At 50.6% G+C, this 16,953-nt stretch overlaps 2 protein-coding genes and 1 pseudogene across 2 annotated transcripts; all 3 read right to left on the bottom strand.

The window, feature by feature from the left end:
- Positions 1 to 264: 264 nt before the first annotated feature.
- Positions 265 to 2,215, bottom strand: LOC123106998 (uncharacterized). The gene has a single exon (XM_044529010.1). The coding sequence runs from the start codon at positions 1,986 to 1,988 to the stop codon at positions 417 to 419; it is 1,572 nt and encodes a 523-aa protein (XP_044384945.1). The 5' UTR covers positions 1,989 to 2,215; the 3' UTR covers positions 265 to 416.
- An 8,988-nt stretch (positions 2,216 to 11,203) lies between these two features.
- Positions 11,204 to 13,909, bottom strand: LOC123106997 (uncharacterized; annotated as a pseudogene).
- A 1,001-nt stretch (positions 13,910 to 14,910) lies between these two features.
- On the bottom strand, positions 14,911 to 15,989 carry LOC123106996 (rRNA biogenesis protein rrp36). The gene is made up of 3 exons (XM_044529009.1): positions 15,780 to 15,989; positions 15,395 to 15,631; positions 14,911 to 15,299 (listed from the first exon to the last, which is right to left on the bottom strand). Exons 1-3 carry the CDS (start codon positions 15,955 to 15,957, stop codon positions 15,055 to 15,057), a joined length of 660 nt encoding a protein of 219 aa, XP_044384944.1. The 5' UTR covers positions 15,958 to 15,989; the 3' UTR covers positions 14,911 to 15,054.
- Positions 15,990 to 16,953: the final 964 nt, after the last annotated feature.

Raw genomic sequence — 16,953 nt, 5'->3', positions numbered from 1 at the left:
TGTCCCGCTACAGCGGGATACCGAGCAAGAAGAGGATGGTCCACTAAAAAAGAGAAGGGCCCATCGTGGGATGGGTTTTCTTTTGTGTTGGGCCAGTGTGTTGAATATAACATGGCGGACCACCATGTTCCTCTCACACATATGGTCTGGATTTGGGGTAGGATGGACTGTCCAGACGGTTGAATTTTGAGAAGCCCGCTAGGCCCCCGTTTCATGTCCGAACATGGTCGGGCGTACAAGAGAGAAATGAGCGTCGGACTTGGAGACGACCCTAATCATTTGTTCAATTCATTTATATATATCATAGCCCGTAGCAACGCATGGGCATTCTGCTAGTAGTTAAAAGATTTGACATAAAATACTAAGGGAATCAATAAACGGAGGCAGTAAAACACTACTGGTAAGTCAAACGACGATCACAGTGGCAGCAGCTCCCTCTCCTCCTCCCCTTCATCGTCGGTGTCGGACCCCTCGCCACTGGGACGGGCTCCACCTCCATCTCGCGCCGTCTCAGCCCGCGCCAGGTCTCTGTCTCTGGGATAGGTGCAGTACAGAAACGAGTAGACGAGACAGCACAGCGCCATGGGGATGGCGATCGCGGTGTACAGGGCCCTGGCGAGGGACGTCGCGTTGTGCCGGTCCGTCTCGACGGAGGCCGCGTGCCCTGCGCCGCCGGCAGCAGAGCGCACCAGCTTGTAGCCGTAGAGGTGCTCGGCGAGCATGCCGACCACCGGGGGAGCGAACGAGGCGAGCACGGCCTCGAACGTCCGGTCCAGCGCGTACACGCTCGTCCTCGACCGCGGCGGCACGATCTCGGCCAGTATCGGGCTGTTGGTGGCCGAGGTGTTCCAGGAGGCCATGAACCCCATGACGAACAGCGCGGCGCCGTGGTGGGCGAAAGTCGCCGGCTCGCTCGGGAGCGCGAGCAGCAGGACGCCGGCGAGAGGGATCGCCGAGCCGGCGCTGATCTGCGCGAGGATGATGCGGCCCGAGTTCTTGAGCCTCCCGGCGAGGACGTCCCCCATCTTGCCGCCGAAGAGGCCGCCCAGCGACGTGGCGACCTTGAACAGAGTCATCAGCGCCGCCGTCTCGCCGTGGGAGAAGCCGACTAGCTCGAGCCACATAGCCGTGAAGGACAGCGCGGACCAGGGGAACGAACCCGTGAGTCCCTGCGCGACGATGACCTGAAACGACGGGATCCGTAGCACGGCCTTCGCCTCCCTCGCGAAGTCCTGCAGCTCCTGCCGCACCGGCTTGGGGGCCCGGACAGGGGCCTTGCTGGCGGCCGCGAACGCGCGGATGGACAAGCCGACCACCGCCCCCACGGCGGCGAGCAGGAGGAAGGCGAGCCGCCAACCCGGAACGCCAAAGAACGAGGTGGGCGCCATGAGTAGGCCAAGGGTGGTGCCGCCCACGGTGCCGGCCTTGCTCGCCACCATGAGCCACCCGAAGGCCATGCCCCTGTTCGTGCCGTCGACGGAGTCCGCGACGAAGGCGAAGATCGCCGGGATCTGCAGCGCCAGCCCGACGCCGTTCAACGCCGCTGTCACGGCCATCTGCAATATCGCATCATTCGATTTTCTAAGCGACCAGAGCTCTGGACCAGGGCACGGGCGCACGGCCGCGAGTGAGCATGAATGAAACGTGCAAGGGCAAGGGTCACCAGCCTGCGCAAAGGTGGTTGAGAGGCCTATGAGCAAGGTGGCAGCGGCCCAGAGGAATGCGCCGAGGGCGATGACGGTGAGGCGGTCGTGCCGGGCGGCCAGGTATGCGGCGAGGGGGTAGCACGCGGCCTGCACGACGGAGCGGGAGAGCACGATGGAGCCGAGCGCGGTGGGCGAGGCCTGCAGCGCGGCGCCGATCTCCCTGTACACGGCCGGGAGCAGCGCCGCGTCGGCGCGCTCCATGGCGAGCGCCGCGTACGCGAGGAGCAGCGTCGCCGCCGCCGTGCGCTTGCGGCCTCGCCGCCTCTTGCTCTGCTCCGGCATCGCGCGCGTGCGTCGTCGCCACTCGCAGGTAGTACGTGCTTGCTCTCGATGCCTCGACCCGGATTAAGAACGCCTGTGCATCACGTGCATGTGCCCGTGTCCCGATGACGTATAAACAATCCAGCAGGCCAGTAGGGGAACGAGTCGTTGAAGAGCAGCAAAGGTTTTGCAAACGGATCTTTCGAGTCAGCCTAGCTATTTTATACTCCACCAAATGGACAGTACTCCTAAAGAATAACGCAACTTGAGATTGGAATCTGGAATCCAAAACTTTGTGTAGCAAGAAGGCAATGAACTTTGATTTTTTCGACTATACAGTATACACACTCGACAAAAAAATGCATTGGTGCATACGTCCGTCCGTCCGACAATACAAAGCGATGGCGTGTCAGATTGTCCTGTAGCAGTTGTTCTTGCATCCGTACTTGTGTCAGTCTTTTACATAAAGGTGGAAGAGAGTGTAGAGATAGTACGGTGCATGCATAGCTATTTGTTCTCTCTCTCCCACTAAAAACTTGCATTTTATTTTTCATGCAAAATGTTAAATGACTCATAACTTTTGAATCAAATATTCGTTTTTGATTTTTTTATATATTTGAACTCCTGAGGCCAAAACCTTTAAAACAAGACTAATATTTGATACATTTCAAACACGTTTATATTTCAACGTTTCACATTTCATATGTGAAACAAACTATTTCACTAAAAAATGTAAAAAAGACACTTTTTTTCAATAGAAATATGTGAAACCAACCTATTTCATTATAAACCTATTTAATCCAAATACGAAACTAAAACGGCAACTTGTGAACCTGGTTATTTAAAAAGGTGTAATAATATATTTCAAAAAAGTGAAATATGTTATTTAAAAATGTGCAATTGAAATATATGTGATTTTGGGAAACAACTCAGTGAAAAGTGAAATGGAGGTTCTCAAAGTCTAAAATAATATGAAATTAAAATGTCAACTTGTGAAACTGATTATTTAGAAATGTGTAACCGTTTATTTCAAAAGAGTAAAATATCTGGAAACATTAATTGAAATGAATGCGGTACTGAAACTGGTCTGGAAACTGAAGTGAGTGCGTTCTGAAAATTTCAATTTCAAATTTCATGTTTCATTGTCACATTATATATACTGGTTACATTCTCATATTTCAATCTCACATTAATTGAAATGGATGCGTTACTGAAACTGGTCTGGATATTGAAATGGATGCGGTCTGAAAATTTCAATTTCATATTTCATATTTCAGTGTCACATTATATATGCTAGTTGCATCCCAATTTCATATTTCAATATCACGTTAATTGTGAAATATCCTTTTTAGTTGAGTGAAATATGTTCTTTGGAATCTGTGAAATAAGTTACTTGAAATGAAATCAATATTGGTCTTATTTTAAAATTCTTGATGCGAACTATTCATATATATAAAAATATCAGCAACCGTATTCATGGTTCAAAAGATATGACGCTCCAAGAAAATTCATTATGTGTGTGCTAGTTGGTGGGAGAGACAAATAAGTGTGAACTACTATTCAAATGAGAGGAGAGGTGATGTTAGAGGCAAAAGGTGGCCAGAAGACATGAGCAAAAGATGTCAGGTGACATGTTAGAATGAATACAAAAGAGCATAGTAATACTATAGCCAATACATAACTGCATGGTCACGAATCTTCAATAGATCAAGGGCTTCTACATGCACGGGAGAATCCGTTTTCTCCAAAGGACATTGGCAATTGGCATCACTCCGTTCCTAAAAAAAGACATTGACACCACTTAGTTTGTCGGGAGAAGAAGGCGCGTGGTGTCCTGGCGAGCCCTACGCAGGACCTCATAGGGATGGGCGACGACGAGGTAGCATTCGCGCCCAACGCGCACGAGGCGTCTTGACCCCAAACGGTCCGCCCCGTCTCGTTGCAGCGTCTCCCCGCCCACGCTTGCTCGCCATTGCCGCGCCCCGTGCCGAGCTCGCCAGCCGCGCTTGCCCTGCTACTCGTCCGTGTCGAGCTCGCCCGTCGGGCACCGCGCGCAAGCTGCCCTGCTACTCGCCCACGCGCTAGCCTGCTCGCCCGCCGCCGCGCTTCGGCCTGAGCCGCCGTCGCCGCGCCGTGCTTGCACGCGCCCCGCGCAGAGCCGCCGTCGCTGCGCGCCGCCCCGAGCCGAACTTGCACGCGCGCCGCCCTCCGCCGCTGTCGCCGCGCCCGCGCAGAGCTCCCCGGCGGCCCCGCAGCCCCGCGCTCGCTGGAGCGCGCCCGCCCCGAGCTCCCGGGCCGCCCCGCGCCCGCCGACGCGCCCGCCCCAAGCTCCCGGGACGCCCCGTGCTCGCCGGAGCGCGCACGCCCCGAGCTCCCGGGCCGCCCGCGCTCGCCGGAGCGCGCCCGCCCTGCCCCGTCGCCCCGCCCCAAGCTACCCACCTACCGCAACGCCGCCAGGGTTCGCCGCCCCGAGCTCCCCCAGCGCGCGCGCCGCCTCTGGCCGTGTTTGACGCGCCCGCGCTCGTGCCGTGCTTGGCGCGCTAGCCTTCCTGGCCGTGCCCTACGCCAGGCTGCTCGCGCGGGAGGCCACGGACCTGGTTCGGCAGTACCCGGAGGAGCCGTGGTCCGGCGTGGAGTTGCTGTTGCCCGCGCGTCCAAGCGTCGGGTCGTGAGCTCGCCGTCGAGCTGCTGCACAGACTGCGTGGAGTAGCTTGCTAGCTAGCTAGCACCCGGATGCTGCTGCTGCGCATGCAAGCATTAGCTAGCTAGCTAGATGCATGGCGTCGTGGCGAACGCGGCGGCGGAACGGCGGGCGGAACACTGCGGCGGGCGTGGGAGCGACGAGGTCGCCAGGAACTAGATGCATGGGTCGCTGATAGGTGGGCCACGGGCGGACACGAGCGGACGAGAGAGGCCGAGGAGAGCGTCCGTCAATGTCCATTCAGACACATTTGTGACCCTACTTTGATCTAGATTTGGGGTTGGACCGGACAAAAACGGACATCAGCGAACAGTTTTGTCCGTTTAAGTATTCCCGATGGGCCCTTTTTTATTCCAAACGGACAACCCCGAAATGATTTGGGGTCGCGCGGTGGAGTTAGCCTCACGTGCGTTTTTTATTTTTCTTCAGATTAGATGGTCTCGAGCTCGAGAAGTGAACGTCACCGCCAGCCTTAGCATCTTCGACGAGGGCTCACTAGGACAAGGCCAGCCAGAGGTGGAGACAACGTAGCTCGCTACAACGTTGTAACCAAAGGATAGGCGTGGACGCGTGGTAAAGGGGAACGAGGCGTCGGGAGGAGCAGGGATGAAGCGCGATGCTTGTCCGCCGTCCTCTGTACTTAAAATAGATAAGTTAGTTATAAAAAATTATCGACCTATGAGTTTTTTGAACTAATTTCTATTTTTGCGGGCTTATGCGGGACGCCAAATCGACTGATGCCCAATAATTTTTCGGGTAACGTGGGCTCTTTTCTTCACTCCTATATTTTTTAAAAAAATACACGTGTATTGTATCACCCCTATGTTTTAAAAAATATACCTGTATATTTTTTTGCTTGTGTCTTGATTTTTGGTGAAGCAGATTGCTGCGTGAAAAATCACAAAACTGGCCCTTTGGCCAAAGTTCAGTACAAAATGGCCTTATTTTAAAAATATTTCATAAAATGGCCCTACACGCATGACGCCCGCACCCTAAGCGCCATGCTAGATAACATAACGCATCGGTCAACGGCGCCATACTGGTCAGTGGTGACTTGCCACGTTGGCAGGGCATGGCACCATGGCGCCCCAGGCCAGGGCGCCGTGCTGATGATCATGACGCTCCTGCTCAGGGCGCCATGCCCCTTGCGTCCACAAAACAGAGTCTCCCCTGTTTTTCCCTCCACAAACCCTCACTTTTCCCCTTCTCCACCCCGACCGCCCCACTCAAGCCCCTACCTAATGCCCACAAAATTTCATGGATCAGAGCTCCAAACCGGTGATTTATCCTTCCCTTCGACCCCTCAAGGTATTCTCCATCATTCCTCCCCTTTTTGTTGGTTGAAATCTCCACATTGTGGGGATTTGGGGAAACCCTAGGTCATCCAATTTTGCTATTTTTGTTGATGCATTTTGGTGTTTATGATTCTAGATGGCGAGGATCGTCAATGTGCATCATGTGGACTTTGTCTCCTTTGAGAAGGGAGACGCGGAGTATGGTGACTCAAAGAAGAAGCCGATAGTGATGGTGTTTCTCACAAGTCCTAGCCTTGAGGAGGTTTTGGTTGAGCTTCGAAGAAGGTTGAATTGGATGGAAGAAAGCGATGGAGTAGACTTAATCGAAAGATATAATGTTGGGTATGGGCAACATATCCGTTGGAAGATAATGACTCTTGACTCCGAGTTTCATTGGGAAGCATATAAAGAGATTGTGTTGGCCTCACAAGATAAATCATTTGAGTTATTTGCCACAAAGGTTGTTCGTGCTCGGTTGCACATTGATTTGAATCGGTGTGCATCTTCATATGATGTTAGAAGCCCGGTTCAAGATTCAACACATGTCACTCCGGATGTGCATGACACAACAATGAGCCAACCTCCAATGACCCAATGTTTGAGCCCCGGCGGGAGTGACCAAGTTGATAATGAAGACTTGCACATGGATGGTGGTGAGTTTGAGGGTGATGAATCGAAGGCTTATCTTCATGACGATTATGTTGGTGATGTTGAGGCAAATTGCATGGAAGAGGACATGGACCATGAGATTCCATACAATAGGTCCTATGCGTGGGACTCGGAGGATGAAGGCCCGGATGAAGAAATAGATGTGGATGGTTTGACGGCTAAAGAAGCCAATGCTTTCAAGAAGGTAATAGGCCGTAGTCACAAGACATCATTGTTTCGTGATCTAAGCCTAGCCGATAAGGTGATTGTTGATGGTGGCACAAGTAAAATTCTTGCACCAAGGTTAACTTCAAAGCGAGATACCAAAGCACGTGTGTATGGTGTTAGTGAAGGAACAATCTTTGAAAGCTTGACAGAACTTCAAATATGGGCCAAGGACTACGTGGTTAAGTTTCATCGGCCATTCATTATGGAGAAGTCAAACTCGAAAGTGTGTTATGTGGTCAAATGTGAGGAACACAAGAATCATTGCCCTTGGGTTATCTGTGCAAGATGTGTCAAAGGCGGGCCACAATGAAAGATTACAAGTTCCGTGTTTCACCATCGTTGTAGTGGCAAGGATATTGATGATGCTAATGTAAAGGATGATCACCGTCAATTGACCTCCAAATTCATTGCATATCGATTTTCAGCCTCCATAAAGATACTCCCGACATATCCCATTCGGGCTTTGATGGAGATGGTGAAGGAGGTTTTTGGGTACGAGGTGAAGTATGGGAAGGCATGGAAAGCCAAGCAAGCTGCCTTTGAGATATTGTATGGTGGTTGGGAAGAATCATACAACCGCCTCGCGATGGTGTTGAAAGCGATGGCGGCAGAAAATCCTGGCATGTACTATATGGTGGAGCCAGATGGCGTGAGAACAAGGATATACAATGATGCAAATGTTCGTATATTTGGACGTGCATTCTGGACTTTTGAGCCATGCATTAGGGCCTTCAAGCATTGTAGGCCGGTTATGTTCGTGAATGGCACATTTCTGACCGGTCAGTTCAAGGGCACATTGTTAATCACCGTGGCTAATGATGGTGGTGACAAATTGGTTCCATTGGCGTTTGCTTTGGTGTCGGCGGAGAACAATGACAACTGGGAGTGGTTTCTTAGTCTAGTGAGGACCAAGGTAATTGGACCTGAAAGAGAGGTTTGCATCATCTCGGACCGCCACCCAGGGATACTCAATGTAGTAGAGATTGACATTCCAGGACATCCTCACGTGCACCATAGGTGGTGCATGAGGCATTTTGTTTCTAACTTTTACCGAGCATGTGGAGACAAGGAATTGGCTGACCTTCTTCATGATTGTTGTCTCGCATTCACCACTAGACATTTTGAGAAATTGTGGGACAAAGTGTATGCCAAAGCAAACAATGGTGGCAAAGATTTCCTAAATAGGAATCTTGCCGATAAAGGAAAGTGGACATAGGCTTTTGACAACGATGGAGTGAGGTACGGTGACATGACAAACAATATGGCTGAATGTTTCAATATGGTGCTAAAGGGTGTCCGTGCATTGCCGGTGACATCAATAGTAGATTATACATTCCAGAAGTTGAATGTCTATTTGCAAAAGTATAGTGAAGAAACATCCAACTTGATGTCCGAGAAAAACAAGGCCAAAAAGATGTACAAGTATCCACCAAAGGTTGACGATTGGATGGAATACCAAGCAAGGAAGGCGGATTCACACAAAATCCAGTCCTTTGATAACATAGAATTGATTTACCAAGTTGATGAGCATGGTGGAATGTCGCGTGACGGCATGCCATATGGAGGTGGCTCTTTCAAGGTTTATCTTAAGCTGGGTGCGTGTTCATGCGAGAGGCCTACATTGTATCATCTCCCGTGCTCTCACTTGATGGCTGCATTTCGCGCTAGAAATGTGAGTGTCAACATGACCAACAATGTAAGATTGGAGGAGTATTCGATCGATGCGGTCAAAAATACATGGGCTGCGAGGTTTCATCCCTATCTAGACCAATCTCCGGAATACCATGGACCCCCACTATACCCTGATTTGGAAATGAATGTGGCGACACGTGGAAGACGGAAGACAAAGCGTTTCTTGGGTGACATGGATGATTGGGGTGGTGGATTCCGTAAGGAATGGGGGAGCCAACATTTCGCAGAGCCTCGTGATATCAGCCGTTGCGGTGAATGTAACAACGAGGGACACAATAATAGAGGTTGTAGCTCAAGGGGCAAAAGAAAGAGATCAAAACGAGATGGTGGTGTCAGCCACGGTGATGCTGGAGCTCAAGGACGTGGCCGTGGCGATGATGGAGCTCGAGGACGTGGCCGTGGTGACGGTGGTGCTCGAGGACGTGGTCGTGGTGACGGTGGAGCTCGAGGACGTGGCCGTGGTGACGGTGGTGCTCGAGGACATGGTCATGGTGACTATGGAGCTCGAGGACGTGGCCGTGATGATGGTGGTGCTCGAGAACGTGGTCGTGCTGATGGTGATGGTCGAGGCTTCGCTTATTGGCTTGGGGTGTGAAACTAATGATGTGTCGAACTATGTATGTCGTAAATCTTTTGGGTGGTCGAACTATGTCGTGAACCTTTTGGGTGGTTGAACTATGTAAGTTATGAAAGTAATGTATGTGTGGAATGAACCGAACCGGACCTCAGGTGAAGCTGATCAAAAACCATTTCTTCATCTGCCATGAACCGTGCACGATGCAATTGATCGTACGATGGATGGATAAGAGAAGCCATCCTGCAAATTACAAATGTATATGGTAAGCCCCGTTGTGATTTGCAAATATCCGCACTAGTGCAAAAACATACATACATGTGCAAAATTTCTACACTAATTCTTCTTCCATACACCATATATGTGCATATAATTTTCTACAACATAATACACCATATATTTGCACTAATTCTTCCATACACCATATATATGTGCGTACATATCCTAACCAAATTCATAGCACTTTCATAATAATTTTATATCATACATATTGTAAGCCATACATATCCTAAATCACACTAATCCTTACATTATCACACCAAAATTCACTATTCATTTCAACAAAAGGATGAACTAGGGTTTCATCCAAATCAATCAAATGGAGAGATTTCAACCAATAGAAAGAGGGAAAAGGAAGGAGAATACCTTGAGGATTCGAAGGGCAACCGGATCCATCGATCTTCGGCTCATATCCACAGCTCTTGAGTGGGGAGAGGGAGGGGCGATTTGAGGGGCGCCATGGGTGGGGAAAGAACAGCGAGAGAAGAGAAAGAAAGAACAGAGAGCAGAGAGGCTCGGGCGGCGATGTAGTGAAGGGGTATGGCGCCCCGGGGTGGGCGTCGTGGTACAGCCCATAGCGCCCTCGGCCGAGGCGTCATGGGCCCAAGGCCAGGCCGACGTGGCAGTCAGCGCCGACGCGCATGGCGCCGTTGACCAAGGCGTTATGTTATCTAGTATGGCGCCCCGGGCGCGGGCGTCATGCGGTTAGGGTTATTTTATGAAATATTTTCAAAATAAGGCCATTTTGTGCTGAACTTTGGTCAAAGAGCCAGTTTTGTGTTTTTTCACGATTGCTGGTTCTTTTTTTTTAAGAGTACGCAATTGCGTACCGTATTTTTATAGAAGAAGGAGAACAAAATTTACAAGATTGCTGCTCCTCTTGTTACAAACAACGGAAATGTTAACGCCCACACGTGTGGGCGTTGACCATCTCAATCACACGCATCCATCATCGTCCAGTACTATATGCACGAATCTTGACACAATCTGGCTGATTTTCTGTGCCACGTAGGACAAGGCGTGTGTGTGGTGTGTGACATAGTTTGCCCACACATCCATTTTACCACACGGAGGGGCCGGTGTGTGGGCGTTTAGCAGTTCACCCACACACCGGTTTTCAGTCACGCACAAGGCCTGGTGTGTTGGCATTTGCCATCTCGCCCACACGCCCGTCTCCTCTCCCACACGTAAGCTGCTAGTTGCCATGTGTTTTTGCAGCGCATATGGCAACTGCCTCTAGTGTGCTTTATAAGCAGGTGGCAACTTTCTTTTTTTACCCGAGTTGCCATGTGTTTTTGCAGGGTACACGGCAACTGCCTAGTATGCACGTAAGCAGATGGCAACTATCTTTTACCGAGTTGCCATGTGTTTTTGCATGGTACATGGCAACTGCCCCAACGTGCACGTACATGGCAACTGCCCTAACGTGCACGATAAGCAGATGGCAACTCTTCCATTTTACATGGCAACTGCCCTAGCATGCTTGTGAGCACATTGTAACTCTCTCAACTGCCTAGTGTTAGTATGTGGCAACTCCTAAAGTTATGAAATCATGGCAACTATATTAGATCAGACCATACATGGCAACTGCAGTTGAGCAACCATGGCAACTGCAGTTGTCCGACATGGCAACCGTAGTTCAGCGACATGGCAACTGCAGATAAACGAACATGGACGAGGGTCTGGACCATGGCAACTGCGGGCGCGCGGTGAGCGTCACGCGTCGCGTGCGGGACCAGAAGGGTACGAGGCCTGACATACGGGCGTGTGGGCGTTATCAATTTCGCCCACACGCACACGTGTGAGAGGGTTCAAGAGGGAAAAAAGACGTGTGTGGGCATTAGTTGTTTTGCCCACACGTAGGTGTGTGGTCTGGTTGCTGTCCATGCCACACGAGGCGTGTGGCACAACTATCCGATACACCACACGTGTGGCAGTTATCGGGACCCACAAACAAATCAGTAGGCGGTAGGTAAAAAAATCAGTAGGCGGCAATATCATCATCATAAAAAAATGCAGAACCCTTCTTCTCCTGTCAGGACTCCCGGTTCGCCAGCAGCTTCTTGGTTCCCACGTCACTGTCATCCGCTTCCGTTTCGAAGAGTTCGAACCGCTCGTCGCCGTCGCCACCCTCCTCGATCAGCTCCATGTGCTGCAGCTCCGACCCGATCAGCGACTGCATCCGCGCGCGCTCCCTGTCCCGCGGGTAGGTGCGGTACAGCAGCGAGTATATGAGCGCGCACACCGTCATGGGGATCGTGATGGCCGTGTACAGCGCCTTGGCCAGCGACGCCGCGTTCTCCCGGTCCCTCTCGGCGGTGGCTTTGCCTGCGCCGCCGTCCGCCAGTCTGAACCCGTAGAGGTGCTGCGACAGGAAGCCCACGGCCGGCGGCGCGAACGAGGCCAGGATCGACTCGAACGACCTGTCGAGCGCGTAGATGCTCGTTCTTGATTTCACCGGCACGATCTCCGCGAAGATCGGGCTGCAGTGCACACCAAGCAAAATGAAGTGAAGATTCTCTTTGTACTTGAGCAAATTCAGGGGGAATGTGCAGGTTTCATCGTCTACCTGTTGGTCGCGGCTGCATTCCAGGAGATGATGAGTCCCATGACGAAGAGGACGAGCCCGTGCGCGAGGCCGGTGGACGGGTCATCCGGGAGGCCGAGGAGCAGGATGCCGGCGAGAGGCACGGCCGAGCCGGCGCTGATCGGGTACCGCCGGGCGAGGGCGTCGCCCATCTTGCCGCCGAGGAGGCCGCCCAGGGACGTCGCGACGGCGAACATGGTCGTGTAGACGGCGGTATCCCCGTGGCTGAACCCGATGAGCTCCAGCCACATGGACAGGAACGACAACGCCGACCACGGGAACGAGCCGCTCACGCCCTGCGCCACGAAGATCTGGAACGTCGGGATCTGGATCACCGACTTGGCCTCCCTGAGCAGCTCCCTGGCCTCGTCCCACGCGGACCGTTTCTCCGCCGCCGACGCTACGTCCGTCCGGAAGTTGGGGTCGACGGCGAAGAACCACACGAGGGCGCCCACGACGACGCTGATGGCCGCCACGAGGTGGAACGCGAAGCGCCAGCCCTCGACCCCGAAGATGGTGGTCGGTGCCAGCAGGAGAAGCCCCCGATGATGGACCCGATGCTGCTGGTCAGCTGCAGCCACCCGAAGGCCGTGCCGCGGTGGTCGTCGTCGGTGGAGTCGGCCACCAGTGACTGGACCGCCGGTATGACGAGAGCTAGGCGCCGATGCCGTTCAGGCCTCTGGAAATCGCCACCTAGCAAGTCGGCGTATAGCTCTCAGTTCCAAATCGGCAATGAGCTTCCCAAATCAGCTTGGATGATCACTCTCTCGACGGAGATGCAATTACTGCTACTACAAAAAATTAAGATCACCGATGCCGAGATCTGTGCGAGACAGCTGAGCTGACATAATTAGCCACCGGCTTTCTAGAGTAGTTTGTAGTACGAGGACGACAGGAAGCGTGAACTGCGAGCGGAGGTTGAGCGGTCGGGCTCACCTGGAGGAAGGTTTCGGAGATGGCGACGAGGAAGGTCGCGGCGGCCCAGAGGACCCGACGGCGATGACGTGGGCGCGGTTGTGGCGGGAAGCGGCGTACGCGGCCAGCGGGTAGCAAGCGGCCTGCACGATGGAGCGGTAGAGGGTGAGCGCGCCGAGGCCCGTGGGCGTGGCGTGCAGGGCGGCTCCGACCTCCCGGCAAACCGCCGGCAGCAGCGCCTCGTCGGCGCGCTCCATGATGGACGCCAGGTTCACCAGAACCAGCGTCCGCCGTTCCTCCCACGGCGCCACCGCCGGCCCCATCTCCGAGAGGAGCTCACCTCGCCAACCCGGTTGGTTCTCTGTCGTCTCCTCCTCTCGCCGAGTGCTCAGCTCGACCTCGCGATGGTCGCCATTTGTTGCGCCGGCGAAATGGGGTCTTTGTCCTCTTGGCGCTTAGCGGGGATTTTCTATTACGGTTTGTCTACCTGTTTGACTGCACGCTCTCTTCTCTTTCCGTGGCGTAACGTGGCGTACCGTATGGGTTGAGGCAATTGAGTTGAAGCCATTGGTAAATAGATTCGCTAATTCACATATACTCCGTAGATGAAAATTAGTTATGTCACATTTAAGTCCTCCACCACACGATCAAGACGCTGTAAATTTCGTGCAAATTGTTGATTGCTCCTTGGCGCACGGTTTTTCCGGGGGCTCCTATACGGCGCTTCTGGCGCAAGAAATTTTTTCTTCCGGCGCCAGATCGAGGAACTGGCGCACGCAGGAGCTTCTCTTCGGCCGGCCCAATTAAACGAGCTGGGTGCTCCCTGACTTCACTCGCCCACTCCCTTCCTGTGCTCGCTCGATCTCGTTTTACCGTTGTTTGGTCAATTGCTCACCATTTGAACATTCATATTTTGAAGAAAAAACACAATTTTTTTACAAAAACTTGAAAAAGTTCGTGAATTAAAAATTGTTCATGGATTTTCAAATAGTTCATCAAATTTAAAAGAAATTCATCAAGTTTAAAAAAGTTCATCAAAAATTGAAAAAATATGTGAATTCAAAAATGTTCATAAATTTTTTTAAAAAAATCATTACTTTAAGAAAACGATTTTTTGTGAATTCAAAACTATTCAGAGAGTTTTTAATAAAAAACAAAATTTTGAGAAAAAAAGGCTCATGATTTTGAAAAAAAGTTCATTAATTTTGAAAGAAAGTTCACAAATTTGGGAAAAGTTCAAAAATCTGATAATTAAATTCATTTATTTTTAAAAATGTTCATCAGACTCAAAATAAAAGTTCATCAGATATGAAAAAAAGTTCAACAAATTGAAAAAAAGTTCATCAAATTGAAAAAGGCTGGGATGTGTAATACGTACCTCGAAACTTCTCACGAGTCCTTGGGAGACCTCGTGCATTCCGGCCTCTACGGACCGGAAGCCGCCCAACACCATGCCGATAAGGGCACGGTGCTCTTCTGTGATGGAGGAGCCCATTAAGGCTACCTCCGTCTCCTTGGGCCATCCTTGTAGACCTGCCCTAGGGCAAGAGGGGTGGGCAGAACCACCTCGGATCCCACCACCGTTGTGGTAGGGATGGGGGCCTCCGGCTGTTGCGAAGGCACCGGAGTTGCTTGGGGATGGGCCTCCATTTGGCTCAACCCTCCCTTCAGGACCTCGGGGACTTCTTCCCCTTGGTCTTGATTGGTCGAGGCCTCAACCTCGGCCGCAAGAACCTGTGCACCGCCCCCCACAGTATCGAATAAAGGGGTTGGGTTTGACGTCGCCTCCCCCACCTCTTCGTGGGCAGGGGGAGTCACGACACGCTCGGCGGTGCCGCTATCCGCCATGAAGGGTGGAGGGAGCCCGTCCGAGATGTCATCGCCTATATGAAGGTGTTGTGGACTGAGAGGCTGCATGTTACAAGTTACGACTAAACAAGCTTTCAAATTCAATTCAGAATCAGTAAAATGTACCTCCGAGGTGTCGGTCTTATCCTCTTCGACTGCAGATCGCCATCCGACTCGTCAGAAAGTGTGATCTTCTTCGGCTGGGCCAGCTGGCCAGCAGGGCCGGCCAAGGTCTTGCGCAGCCGCTTGCGGCCTCGGGGTGCGTCCTCCTCGGCGTCCTCGGAAGTACTAAGAATAGCGCAACTGCGGATTGCTAAGAATCAAAGGCCCTTACTCGTGGAAGTGTCATGGGTCATGTATTCGCGGTGGTAGCAGATGTTGCTTGTGATGCATAGACTTGTTACCACAGGGAGTACTTTCAAAGGAAAAGGAGGAAGACGAGCATTCTCATCACCCCGGCCTAGAATCTCCACACGCAGGTTCAAGCAGTCACGGTACGCTTTGTTGAAACTGCAAAGCCATCTGGACACTACTTCATCAGCTTCTTCCTTGGAGTACTTTTTTCCTGAGGAATCAATTCAGCATTGACCATCAGTTAATTATTTTCAGCTATTTTGGTAGTAGAAAATCATTTTTTTTCATGGAGGACCAATTAGCAACCTGGGCAATTTGTCTCGCTGTCCTTGCCAATCAGTGGGGCATAGTATTCATCCCTAACCTCCTCCTCATCACTGTTCTCGTCTGCCGTTTGGGCATCAGATTCATCGCTGTCCTCCTCGTCATCGCTACCATCCTTGTCATCGCTGTCCTCCTCCATCAGTTCGGCATGGCACTGGTCGTCGCTGTCCACCTGTGTGCTCACGAGATCAAGAGCGCGCAAGGAAAACCGATCTGATTCTGCGCAATTGAAACAAAACAATTGATCAATGAAGTCTTGTTGAGTCCTTTTGCAAAAAAAAAAGTCTTGTTGAGTCGGCGCAATGGATGTGCGAAGGGCCGAAGGTCAATGGGGCATAGAGTAGAGGTGCACAGACGATAGACGTACCTGTGGACACGAGCGCCTGGTTATCACGGGGTTCCGTAATCTGGGCCGCGGAGCCGCCTAGGGCTGACGGCTGATCCGTGCAAACGCTGGGGTGGCCGTCGCCGTGAACAGAATGGCGGAGGACCTCGGTTTCCTCTGATCCACGCCGGAGCTGCTCTTCCGTTGGAGGAGGCGCCATTGCCACGCGAGGGTTTCTCTGAAGACGGCGGCGCTTTGTGGTTCGGGCGCTTAGCGAGACGTAGGGAACGCTCACATCAAGCCGAGCGCAACATGGGCTGACCCACTGCGCGGCAGGCCACTGCCTCGTTTTATTCATGTTTTTTTTACATTTATGTTTTTGTTTACACTTCCAAATGTTCTAATCATATATAATACAATTTATATAACGTTTTACAAAATGTAAATCATGCATTTGAAAAATGTTAAATGCGTATAGACAAATGTTGACCATGTATACAAAAAATATAGAATGTGTGTGAAAACAAATTATCGTGTATTTAAAAAATGTTAATCAAGCATTTGGAAAAAATGCCAAACAAGTATATGAAAAATGTTAATCAAGCATTTTAAAAATGTTAAATGTGTATAGAAAAACTGTTGACCGGTATTAAAAATGTTAATCTTGTATTTGAAAAATGTAAAATGTGTGCAGGAAAACGTTGACCATGTATTCAAAAAATGTAAATAATGTATTTGGAAAGTGTTATTAAAGCATTTGAAAGATTGTAAACGTTTATAGAAAAAATGTTGACCATGGATTAAAAAAATGTTAATCTTGTATTTGAAATATGTCAATCAAATCACTTGAAAAAACTTAAACATCTATAAAAATTTTTTAACCATGTATTAAAAAATGTTAATCTTGTATTTGAATAATGTTAAACGTGTATTAAAAACCTGGCCAAAGATCTGGCCCAACTCGTGTCCCCTACAAGTTGATGGAAAATTTGTAATCTTCAGATGGCAATTTAAAAAAAGGATTATACTTATCAGATGTTAAATAAGGAAAAAATGTTTTCCCAAATCATTACAACTTTTAGAAAAAAATTGCAATAGAAAACATGAAAACTTAGAAATTTTCATCTCGAAAACCATGCAAACTTGTTGGAAATTTTGTATGTTCAGATGGCAATTTTTTAAAATGTTTATACTTATCACATGGAAAATTACAAAA

The sequence above is a fragment of the Triticum aestivum genome, chromosome 5A (genome assembly GCF_018294505.1).
Source record: "Triticum aestivum cultivar Chinese Spring chromosome 5A, IWGSC CS RefSeq v2.1, whole genome shotgun sequence".
Taxonomy (NCBI): domain Eukaryota; kingdom Viridiplantae; phylum Streptophyta; class Magnoliopsida; order Poales; family Poaceae; genus Triticum; species Triticum aestivum.
Note: the sequence above shows the minus strand (reverse complement) of the source record. Positions and strands in the feature narration are given on the sequence as shown.

Bases quoted from the DNA above. Each gene is read 5' to 3' on its own strand.
- LOC123106998 (XM_044529010.1), bottom strand. From the start codon at position 1,988: ATGCCGGAGCAGAGCAAGAGGCGGCGAGGCCGCAAGCGCACGGCGGCG.
- LOC123106996 (XM_044529009.1), bottom strand. From the start codon at position 15,957: ATGGCGCCTCCTCCAACGGAAGAGCAGCTCCGGCGTGGATCAGAGGAA. The intron at 15,632-15,779 runs GTACGTCTATCG...TCAATTGCGCAG, and splicing joins CCAGGCGCTCGTGTCCACAG to AATCAGATCGGTTTTCCTTG. The intron at 15,300-15,394 runs GTTGCTAATTGG...TTGATTCCTCAG, and splicing joins CAGCGAGACAAATTGCCCAG to GAAAAAAGTACTCCAAGGAA.